This window comes from Chelonia mydas, chromosome 17 (assembly GCF_015237465.2).
Source record: "Chelonia mydas isolate rCheMyd1 chromosome 17, rCheMyd1.pri.v2, whole genome shotgun sequence".
Taxonomy (NCBI): Eukaryota; Metazoa; Chordata; order Testudines; family Cheloniidae; genus Chelonia; species Chelonia mydas.
The window spans coordinates 3,575,376-3,587,492 of record NC_051257.2 but is presented as its reverse complement, the minus strand read 5'-3'; the positions used below and the strand labels follow the sequence as shown (position 1 = coordinate 3,587,492).

Genomic DNA, 12,117 nt, shown 5'->3' with positions numbered 1-12,117 from the left:
GTTCTCCTAGGTGATGTAGGTGCTTTAGGAAATCCCATCCTTTCTCTCTGGCATACTTCCATGAGGTTTACATGAATGATTTAAGTAGGGTAATTAGGTCACTTTTCCAAAGAGCCACCCAGTGCCTCCCTTACGCAATGGGGACCACACATAAAATATTGTCCTGGAGGAAATGTACAGTTTAACAAATGGGGTGTGCATGCTAGCACTCAAGAGCAGCCCTGCAGTAACCTACCCTGGGACTGGGTCTACCTATCATGTTATTTTTTATGCCACGCCAATCACTCGCATCTGAACAATTGAGAGAGAGGAAAATGAGAGGAAAACAGATTGCACTCCCCGGCTCCCACAGGTCTCTAAAAACAAGCAGGAGGAAACAAACTATTATTAAAATGATGGGATAATGCTACCTTTGCTTTAATCTAAAAAACTTTCTCACTCTGAAATAAAGCAGAGACATCCTGTGTGATTGGAAAAAGAAAAGGAGTACTTGTGGCACCTTAGAGACTAACCAGTTTATTTGAGCATGAGCTTTCATATCCACGATATGCTATGCATCCGATGAAGTGAGCTGTAGCTCACGAAAGCTCATGCTCAAATAAACTGGTTAGTCTCTAAGGTGCCACAAGTACTCCTTTTCTTTTTACGAATACAGACTAACACGGCTGTTACTCTGAAACCTGTGTGATTGGACACATTCTTATTCCTCTTCCATCTCTGCATGCTATGCTAACCTGGCCACTTGAGGGCAGTGTTGTCTTACCCAGCTAAACTCCGTTGTCTGGTAGTCCTCCAGAGTGCTTAATTTCAGATAACCTCTTCAGACAGAAATGGAGCCCAGCCAGAGGAAATGACTGTCATTAACTAGGCCTCGGCCCTGAGAGCTTGTTACCAACACACACACTGGCTTTCCCAACTGCCTGAGGGTTTGCTACAAAAATTGGCCCAGGATAGGGCAAAGTTAGTAAGGATATTGGTGAGATGGTAAATAATGGAGCAAAACATTTCTACATGTTTATGACCGACAGCAGCCCAGCCAGCTCACTCTCCGAGTCTTTTATGATAGGACTGGAAAGAACTCCTGTTCCTTGCCTAATTTAGGACCCAATCCTGAAAGATGCTGAGCGGGAGTTAGTGGGAACTGCAGGTGTTCAGCACCTCTTAGGTTGGGGCCTGTAACAGGGGAACTGTCCCCTTTAAGGCTGGCAGGGACTAGGGGTCAGGTAAGTGTTGGGAGAGAGGAAGTGATCTCAGAGAATAATTAGTGTTTGCAGAAAATCCAGGGTACTGTCTCTTGTAGTGTAGGATGGGGACAGGATCCCCTCTCTCCTAGCCAATCAAGGCAAGCTCTGGGAACGAGGGCAGTAGACCTTGTGCGCCTGTTCCCTCATAACGATGGAGACATAGCAGGACTGCTGCCCTCTGCCTGCCCAGGGAGAAAAGGACTAAACTATAAAGCTGGGAGAAGCTGGTTTAAGGCTACAGCACACGGGTCCCAGGAGATTGTCTGTGGGACTCCTGAACAAAGGAGAGGAAGCTTGTCTGAATCAGCACATAGGCCCCAGGAGGAAGGCTGGGGAGTCCAGAATGAAGGAGAAGGGTTGTTGGCCCAACGGGCTAAAAGAGTTTGTATTTGGGAGAAGACTAAATAGATAAGACCTCACAAAGGGGGATCCTATTTTAAGTATTCCGGCCCGTAAATTATTGTAAAGAACTAATAGGGATATAAGGCTGGGTGCCTGCAGGGCTACCTCATGCCATGAGGGGGTGGTCTGAGACCACCCCCGGCTACAGGTTCTTTCTTCCGGCATTACTGCAAGAGAGTCGTCTCTACACGAAACCCAGGATTGTTTCATTTGGACTCCACTTGATCTCTTCATATGACCACTCTCCCTTAGCTAAAAGGTTACCTTTCTCTAATGACTGTATGCTGTTATGGCCTGATTTCCAGTGGTGCTGAGGTCCTGCACTTCTCACTGAAGTCAATAGAGGATATAAAGTGCTCAGCACCTCTGAAAATTAAGCCAGCTGATTCTGCACTCCCCAAGGGCTAATCCACCTCTTCCCTTGTCGAGTTACTCTTCTACAGGCCTAAGAAAACCCCTGCCCCCCAGCTATGTTCACAGCCTCTCAAGTATTCAAGTTTCTCAACTTTCCTCTTTGTTCATTCGTACCCATATTTTTTGGGGGGGAGTGAAGGAAGTGGGGGCAGTTCTTCCTACCTCAGGGCATGTGTCCTGCCTTTGATTTGGAGTCACAATCAGATTTGTCATAACGAAGAAAACATTTTCACCCTAAAAAAAAAAAAAAGAAGAAAAGAAAATTTATAAACCCTTTTTAACTCCTAGGATCCGCTTTAAAACATTAGTGCTAGTAAGAACCCATCACAGCAGATGTGTTGTTTTATAATAATAAAACCGAGTTCTTATCTAGCACTTCTCAGGTGGTAGCGTCTTCAGCTGATCCGTCTTTCCCACTAATCTGATTCAGTCCATAGTTTAGGAGGCTCCTGGTCCTGGAGTCCTCACGGACACAAAGGGCTTGTCTACACTGGCACTTTACAGCACTGCAACTTTCTCACTCGGGGTGGGGGGGTGAAAAAACACGACCCTGAGCACAGCAAATTTAAGCACGGTAACGTGCCAGTGTAGACAGTGTGCCAGCCCTAGGAGCCGTGGTCCCAGCACTGGGAGCTACACCCCTCGTGGAGGTGGTTTTTTTAGAGCGCTGGGAGAGCTCTTTCCCAGCGCTCTGCCGCGACCACACAAACCACGTTAAAGCACTGCCACGGCAGTGCTTTAGCATGACCAGTGTAGACTAGCCCTAAGCTCTCACATAGCAGCGTCTGCAAGTAATGCCTTCTACCATCTCCAGGTGATGAGAAGACTCTGTCCCATCCTAGCGGGCAATGACCTGGTTATACACACCCTGGTCTCCTCTCATCTGAACTATAGTAATGTGATAGACCTGGGCACGAAGGCTTCTGTGCTTAAGAAATGCCAACTCTCCTCCACTCTCTACACTTGCATCCTATAGAACAGCAAGTCAAGGTTCAGGTCTTGGTCCTTATCTTCAAGGTGCTCAATGGCTTGTCTCAATAGCATGTGTAAAAGAGCCTAAAGCTCCAGGATAAGGACTGTGGTCAACAAGTCCACCCCTCAGGCCTGATGGAACTGTCCGCCACACAGGTAAGGCTTACCGGTGCAGGAGACAGTGCTTCTCCGGGGGCTGGTCCCAGACTGGAATGAATGCCCCCAGAACCGAGGACCATCCCAAATTCTCACCACCTCCTGCTCCAAATGCCATCTGCACTTCTCCGACCTGCCTTCTCCAATATAAACTCAGGGCAACAGGCACTTAAAAACAAACAAACGATCGCTCCCAAAACAAAATGCTCCACTGCACATACAATTCTCCCTGTCGAGAGAGGATGACAGAAAAGGGTGCATCAGATGTTGGTCACATTGCCTAATGCACTACTGGAAAGTGCTCAGATGCTATAGTGATGAACGTGGGATAAGAACCTATATAGGACAGAATAGATTTGATTGCTGCACTGACATACAGACACAAGCATACTGGTTCTGTATTATTAATGGCATTGGCTAAACATGCTGGAAGTGATGTTCTATATCCACACCAGGGAGGGGTTCTGTGATGCACTGTGTTTGCATGATTAGCCGATGGAATACACTTTATTTAGTGGAACATTACTTGGCTTTTAAAAATACATTTGGCTCTAACATCGCATCCTGTTTTGCTGCATCGATTATTACTGGGGCCAGCAACCAGCAGCACCTGGGGCATTTGGGAGTGGGTTTGAGTGAAATGCATTAACCTTGAAGCATAATCAAGAGGATAAACCAAAAGCTCTGGAGACCTTGGGAAGCAGCATTTACCAGCTCCGTTCACTCTCCTTTCGAAGTACAGTCCCTTCTTGTGTCAGTTCTATGAGCAGCTTCCATCTGACGACTGAACAAGTTGGGAAGGAAAAGGATGTGTGTTCACCTTAAGGTTCACCACCACAAATGCTGCTGCTATGACAGTGGGAGTCTCCCAGTATTTTCCAGTAACAATCCAGTAACTGGCGCTGCAGCAGCTTGCCGCGTTACTGCAGGAGACTGCAGTATTTGTGATAAAGGAATCAACCACAGCATATTTTGCTTTATGATTTTTTGCAGAGCAAACCACTCCCTCCCTCCACCAAACTGCGTGAGGCAGCTCAGTGTCAGAGCGAAACATAAGGAACCGTGGGAATGAGCCATGAGAGTAACCTGCAGCTTTTGCTTGCTTCAGATACACCCACTTTTCCCTATTCATCCCACTCTGATCCACTGAAACACTGCAGAGGAAATGACGCCTGGGCCAAAATGCCTGTACTGTGAAGTGCCATCGCTAGAGATAGGGGTGGACATTTTTTTAAAATGCAGTACACCAGGTGGCACCCCAACAGAGTGACACACAGTAAGAGGGCCAGTGGCAAATCCTGGCGCATGAGTCCTGTGGAAAATAACTATCAGCGTCCCTGCCTGGTTTATGCGGATGGGCGTACGCACACGACACCTGGTCCAATGGGCATGAAAGTCCTGGACACCACCTAGGGCAGACAGAGTTTCAGGCAGTGCAACCATTTATCACACAGAGTCTTACGGCGTGTTTCATGTCGAGCATCTGACTGGAGGCCACGTTTTTCACATCAGCGATGAGATTTGGTTTTAAAGTGCGGGTGGGCTAGTGAGCAGTGCAGAGCACTGGTGCCAAATTTGAGTGAGTGCAGACTGGGGCATGAGATGGAAGCTCTTACTGGCGTGCACAACGTCACTGCATAGAAAGGGTAGCAACAGAGGACTGCAACACGCTGCCAAGTACATTGCTCTTGCTTTACTGTCCTCTGCACTGCCTCAGTGTTTGCTGTCTTGTAAAAGTCTGTCAAAGACCGGGAAGGGTCAGACTTTCAGCCCCCCGCCCCCTTTTTTTTTTCACATGCTTTTGTGCACATGCAACTGACTGTGCAAACAAAAGTGGACATGCAAACGGCCACTGGTGAGTGCAAGTCAGACAGCTCCCAGTCCAGTCCTCAATTATCCAGTATGTGCACTCACAAGGGGTGCTCCCAAACAGGGGCCAGCCCACATTTGCAGGTACAGCTGGCCAAGGAAATGGGAACATCTGACATTTGAACTGAATCGAGCAAGGAGCCAGGAGGGTTAAACCAGACCCTTCATTTAAGCAATTCACATACTCAGCACCATCATCATCTGATTCATCCACCTCCTCCTCTGGGCTTCCCCTAGAGTTCTCAGGTAGGCACTGCATTTATTCATGCCTGCTCTGTTCAGGTAGAGCCTAATCCAGCATGTTGCTTAAGCATGTGCTTAACTTTAAGCGGGTGAGCCATCTCAGTTAAGTCAATGGACGACTCACCTGCTTAAATTTAAGCACATGCTTAAACGCTTTGCTGGATCAGCACCCTGGCCTGACATCCATCCAAGGCCGATAGGAGGCTGGCTGAACATTTGTTGGAAAAGGAGACACAGAGCTGAGATTCTCTGGTAGCCCCTCTCCTGGGCATTCACAGAGCTACAGGGACTAGCAAATTCATCGCTGTCTCGCCAATAGCGACCAAGCAGGAATTAGCCCCCAGTCTTTCTAGCTAAAGAAAGTGAGAAATAAAGCAAAGGGGACTCAGCAAACCTGTGGGGGAATGACGTAATCGGCGACATCCCACAGCCTCTCCCCCAGCTCCGAGGTGTTGGTGAAAGCCACGCCCTTCAGCTTGGTGATGACGGAGCTCTGGATGGAGGTGTCCGAGTCCTGGTAGCCTTTCTTGACGACAAATACCCATCTGTGAACAACACAGCAGGCAGCAGCATTAGCCAGGACGGCCAGCCGAATGGGCCAATGTGGCAAGTTAGCTAGAGAAGGGCTGTGCCCAGGTAAAGCACAGTTCAAGGGTAAGTCAGAATATACAAGTGGCCAAACCCCTCTCAGCCACAGCTCCAAATTTAGGTTAAGCCCTTTGATGCAAGTCACCTGTCCAGCAAATCCCCTAAAGACCTCAACTCCTGAATGTTTCCAATGCACCCAACACACTGTGGCTAATAGAATATGCAGCGCTGTCCATTCGTCAATCTCACAGCACTTGCCAAGGGGTCAGAGTATCATTATTCTCATTCAACACATGGGGAAAAGTGAAGGGAAGCAACTTGCCCAGCATCACACTATCTCAGTGGCAGACCTGGTAATACAACCCAGGCCTCCGGACTCCTGGTCCCCTGCTCAGCTCACCATCCGCAGCCAGGTCAAGGGGGTGCTATTGTGTATCTGGTAGCATATATGGCCCAAGCCCAGGTAATTCTTACGCAGACAAAGCTCCCATTGACTTCTATAGGAAAAAGTGAAGGCCCTGGCTCTCTGTTAGTATCATCCTGCGCAGTATATACCTGCGATTTACGGACTCCTATTACCGATGACATTTGTTTTGGGAGAGTCATTTTTTGGCATCTGGCAGACATATTTACTGGAGAGACCCAAGCGGCCCCCAGGACTCTGCCTGATCATACAGATAAATAATACGCATTTTATAACCTGCCACAAAATTGCCAGCCCTGCAGCAGGTCAATGCTAGGGAGACACAACCCAGGAAGGTGAGCAGGGATTTGCTTAGAGAAATCCACAGGGAATATTTGCATTATCCTAAAGTCGTCACCTCAGCACCAATGCCATCTTCTGAGCAACACGCGTATCTCGGTTGGCTCAGGTGCTGCCAGCATGAGGAACAACTCTCAGAGCGTGGCACAGACCTTCCTCGAGAGACTGGGAACGTGAGTCCCACCCACCAAGACACTGTGTCGCAAACAGGAGTCCGGAGACCAAAGGGACTGGAAGCTGAACTGGCACCGCTGAGGAGGGATCACCCCTGCAGCACACGAGGGAGCTGCAGCAATCAGCAGAGGCCATGCGTGAGGGAACGCTGGAAGGGGTTGTGTGCCAGGCAGTGCTTGGAGAGTGTCGCCCAGTACCCTGGCAGCAGCTGATCCCATTGTATGCTGAAGTGGGACTTCCAGGCTTGGATGCTTAGTGGGGTTTAGCAGATCAAACTGGGAGCATTAAATTCACTCCACTCCCTCCTTTCATACCCAGAAGTCAGACCTGTGTGTTCATGAACTGCGCCCTGGGCCAACTGCGGCAGGAGTGCAGCAGCCATATGGACACCTCTGGCTGCGGGAAGAGTGTAACATCTCATAGAGGCATAGGTAGGGGTGGAGAAAATCCAAACGCTGCTGGTCATGGACAAAGACAAAGGGAGCTTCACAGAACTGCAGCATTTACCACCCCAGGTGAGACCTGGTCTGGCAAATCTGGTCTCCTGCCTGTGGCAGTGGGAAATACCAGAGAAGCAATCCCCCCACCCCGAGCACCATATACCCGGTGAGCTGTGCCACGCTGCACAAGGTTCCTTCCTGCCCTGCTCAGCTGGCACCGCGAAGCCTGAGGTCCAATTGCCTCTCTCCTAGCCCGCAGCATTGTTCACAGAACTATCCAGCCCCTTTCTAAATCTAGCTCTGGTATTTAGGCCAATTACAATCCTGGTGTAAGAAGGCACCTAGGTGCCCCTGAACTTCAGTGAGAACTGCACCCGCTTTATGCCAGGGCTCAGCTTGTACCTTAGAATTTATGATTACCACACGACCCCAGGAGGCAGGACCGAAGCCTCAGCCTGCCTGGGCACCGCCATCCTGGGTGGGGGACCAAAGCTCAGGCCTCACCACCCCAAGCTGGGGCTGGGGGCCCAAAGCCAAAGCCCAGGGCTTCAGCCCCAGGCAGGGGGCCTGTAAGCTTAGCCCTGCGGCCCAGGGCTGAAGCTCTTGGCTCAGCTTCAGCCCCAAGTGGTAGGGCTTGGGCTTCAGCCCTGGGCCCCAGCAAGTCTAACACTAGCCCTGGCGAACCCATTAAAACAGGGTCGTGACCCAGCTTGAGGACCCCTGCACTAGGCCCATCACAGTCTTAAACTGCTGTCACATCCCCTCTGGTTTCTCCTTCCCAAGCTACCTAATCCTCGGTTTTGCAATCTCTCATTGCACACAAGAGCTCAAACTAACCTCCCTTCCTCACCCTCCTTGACCCCTTTACTGTTTGAAAAGAAGGGTCTGTCACTGATTCCCACTAGGATCCAACTGTTCTGGGGGGAATGGAGAAGTAAAGCCCTTGTAGAACTGAATGAGGTGCCTGCCAGCTCCTCTATAGGACTGCCCCAGAGTTAGGGCTGTCAGTCACCAAGACAATGAATTAGTGGAGAACCTCAGGCAAGTTAAATGACCAGGTTACAGACTGGGTGGGGAGCAGGCAATGTTTGTAGGAACCCTTGGAATGCACTAAGGACTGAGCATGACACTGAATGCAGCAAGTGCAAGCAGCTGCCATGAGGGCTGGGGATAGCAACATCACATGCCTAACTTATGCCTGCTTTTAGAGGCAGATTAAGAATAAACCAAGAAAGCTCCCCCCCCCCCCCCCCCCCGGAAAATTCTCAGACTTTCTTGTCTTCCCAAGAAAACCAGCTCTTTGCAGTGAGGACTTGACAGTGACCCAGTTTGAGGCAGGTCTTTAGCTTCCCCCATTCGAATGTAACAGGGCATCCAGTGTGGGCAGATGTGCCCGAGCTCCAGGGATGCTCATCTGAACGGACACTGGTGAATAACAAAACCATCATACCAATGCCTGAGATGCAAGCCCAGCCTGGCAGCAAAGGGGTCAACACAATAACAATCACCTTTAGTTATATGGTACTACAGGGATGCATGGGGCTATACACACCAATGAAAGGGAGCAGCCCATTCACCCAGTGCGTCCGATGTCTCCCAGGCGGAAGTCACTTTAGTATCCTCTTTTCTCAGGGGAAGGGGTATCATATCTATAGGATTCCTCCTTTAACAGCTAAAACATGCCAGGCTTCTGAGACTCCACCCCTCCTCCGCTAACAGATGTACAAACAGACAGCAACTGTGCACTTTCTATAAATAAACCCAACCAGGAAAGTGACTCTGCTATATTTATTCAGTTATGGTGGGGGAAGGGTGGAGGCACTCAAAGGACAAACAGCTAAGCTCTTGTTTTTGGGTTGGAGACTCTTCCAAATAGCATCCTGGATCATTCTGGGAAGCCCCTGATACTCCAGGAGGAACAGCACATGCATTACACATAATTCATCAGCCTGTTGGGACATGGAACTTGATCATTCAGGGCCTGATCCTGTGAGGAGTGAAGCATTGAGTTCAATGAGAGCGCTCAGGATGTTGCAGGACTGGAGCCTCTCTGAGCAGTGCTGGAGCCGTCACCATGCCAGCCAGTCCTGCTCTGAATCACTCGTGAGGCAGCAGACATGCATGCCACCTCTCTCCGCGTTCCCATCGCTGCCCCCATTCCAGCTTGCTCAGCTAAGGAATTTGCCACTTAGTACGGGCCCATTTTGCTCTCAGTTAATCAGACAGCCACTATATCACACCCACAATCCTGCATTTAATAGAGTCACACGGAGTCAGACCTCACCTGGCATATCCTGATTGCCAGCAATAATGGCCATAAACACTTCAGCTTCTAAAAGAGGTTAGCTCCAGTGGTTTGGGACCATAATTACAGAATACCAAAATAAGGATATAAATAATACATCATAAGACAATAGTAACATTTGCTCTATTTTTAAACCTAATTGTAATGGGGGAGGGGAAAGCTAAATATTTCTACTGGGGGAATCTAGATATTAGCCTCTTACATTACACAAAATCCCTATTTTGATTAGGAAGTTCAAATATTCATATTCAGGCAGGTAAAGCATTATAGAGCCCTCCCTGTACATACAGTCTCTCGTAACAGCCACGGCACCAAGCTTCATTGAGATGTAACTGAGATAGTATCCTATGCACAGAGTGACCCTGACCGCACTTACCCCACCAGGTAAGCCAGGATGGACAGCTGCACCACTCGATAGAGAATCCCCACCTTCTTGTTCTTTGCAATGACATATTTTTCGGTTTTATAATCAAAAAGCGACAGACACAGACCCTTCCAACCGACCTGCCCCATTCTCCCGGCTCACTCTGTATCAGTGACAGATCGAAAAGGCAGCACTGGATCATTCACACGTGCTTTGCATTGAAACCTGACTACACCAATCCCTGTAAAAAAACTGCAGATCTCCACCCTCCTTCTCAGCTGCTGTTAAGCAAGCAGAAGCACCTTACTCACAGCCAGTACTGCAGTAACAAGAAAGGGATTCTCACTGAATTCATCTGCCCAGGCACAAGTCCCTGATAAATTCTGTCAGCCCCAGAAAGTGCTGGATGATTCTCTTGTACCTTTCCCCACAGTCCAGAAACAATGGTAATTTAAAACAGGTTTAAGGCTGAGCCTTTAAAACCAGAGAGCTGTATTCTCTCTCTCTCTCTCTCACCCTGAGGAGTCAAATCCTAAAGTCCTTGCTCACTTTTATTCATTCTTTATTCTGGCAAAACTCTCACTGACTTCCTTGGGAGTGTGCTGAGGCAAGGAGAATTTGGCCCATCTGGAATAATCCAAAATCTCACAATGGCAGAAACGCCCTCTCCCAGCACAAAGAGCAATGTAGGAGACTAACCTACAGATTTTATAAAAACAATGAGGAGTCTGGTGGCACCTTAAAGACTAACTGATTTTATGATTGTCTGTAGCAAAAACAACCAGAATTGAAAACCATAAAAATAAATATGGCTAGATTACAAAACATTTTTTGAAAAGTTCATTATTTTAGCCTATATTACAATCAGCACTTGGGTTACCAAACCAAAGTATTTTAACCAACAGATAGATTTTATTGTACATTTGGTAGGTCAATTGTTCGCACTAGTTGGTGAAAATATACTAGTCAGTGTCTAGTCAATACGATTTTCTAACTGTCTAGAGGAATGTTGGAATACCAGATCTGCAGACAAGCAGGGGAATGGTTGTTTTTTAAATTACCGTTTCCGATAGAATAATTTTAAAACAATAATGGAAACGTTTCTATAGGTCTTAGGTTTTATAAAAGCTTGTTTTTCACAAGACTTAAATGTTGGTCCAAATGCATACCCTGAAAATGCAATAAAAACTCCCTCAGCAATTCTCTCTCTCATTCTGTTTTCTCTGACTACAGCTATCATCATTGTCCTGCCCCGAAACAAGACACAAACACGACAATGCAGATGAGTTTCATTTTCCATTTTGGGGTCTTAAGATCCAAATACTATTCTTATACTCTTCCAATTGTTTTTTCCCCATTTGCATGATGCTCTTTTCTATGACAATGGCTTGAGATGAACCAGACTCTGGTTGTGGTCAACCAAGCAGCCACCAGGGAGGCACACAGTAGAACACCACTCCAACTCTGACCTTGTTTATAAACTGGAGCCTTATAGATCATGAGTACTGGGAACTCAGGACAGTCCCAAAACTATTCTCCGCCATATGTTAACTTTCTGCCTGGTTCTCACTTCACCCTTTTCTGATCAGTCCATTTAACAGCCAACTTTGGGCCTCAGAGGCACAGCAGCTGGGATAAGAGAGTCTGAGGCTTTCTAGGAGCAAGAAAGGCTCCTGCAACAAATAATTGACCAAAACAGGGACACTTTTTTGAAGGAGGGAGTTACAGATGGGGAGCAGATTGGTTATTGAGATGATAGGAGGCAGAGAACATGACCCATGTAAATGGGAGTTGTCACATATTTTCTCTATCTAGGACACTGCTGTGCCCAACATTGGTCCAGAGCTGCAGATCTTGGCAAGGGACCAACACCCATGGCTGAGGCTCCCTCCTTAGTGATTTTTCCAGGATGGAGAGAGATGGCTGCTCTAAGACTACAGGATGTGCACACTGAAATATAAAACAGGGTGAAAAATAGCAGCGTCAAGTGCACAGTGCTGGTTCTCTCTGGAGAGGACATGTTTGGCTGAAATAGAGCGCAAAGAGAAAAATACAACTGTAATCTGCCAAGGCAGAATTTTCCAAATATAATCCATTAGATTTCTCCTCTAATTCTGCTGTGGCTTTGCAGTCAGTGTAGTGTAACATAATGAAAATCAGAATCGGGCTGCAAATTGCCATGG

General features: G+C 47.9%; 1 protein-coding gene across 2 annotated transcripts in view; it reads right to left on the bottom strand.

The window, feature by feature from the left end:
* The window catches only part of P2RX5 (purinergic receptor P2X 5), a 25,584-nt gene extending 13,467 nt beyond the window's left edge, over positions 1 to 12,117 (bottom strand). Inside the window, exons 1-3 of one of the 2 annotated variants that reach the window (XM_007057658.4) lie at positions 9,947 to 12,117; positions 5,695 to 5,845; positions 2,223 to 2,294 (exon numbers count right to left, since the gene is read on the bottom strand). In XM_007057658.4, the coding sequence (XP_007057720.2) occupies positions 2,223 to 2,294; positions 5,695 to 5,845; positions 9,947 to 10,083 (360 nt within the window). In that variant the 5' untranslated portion in view covers positions 10,084 to 12,117. Of the gene's footprint in view, positions 1 to 2,222; positions 2,295 to 3,199; positions 3,365 to 5,694; positions 5,846 to 9,946 lie in introns of those variants that run through there. The other variant, XM_037880444.2, reaches the window with a different exon arrangement.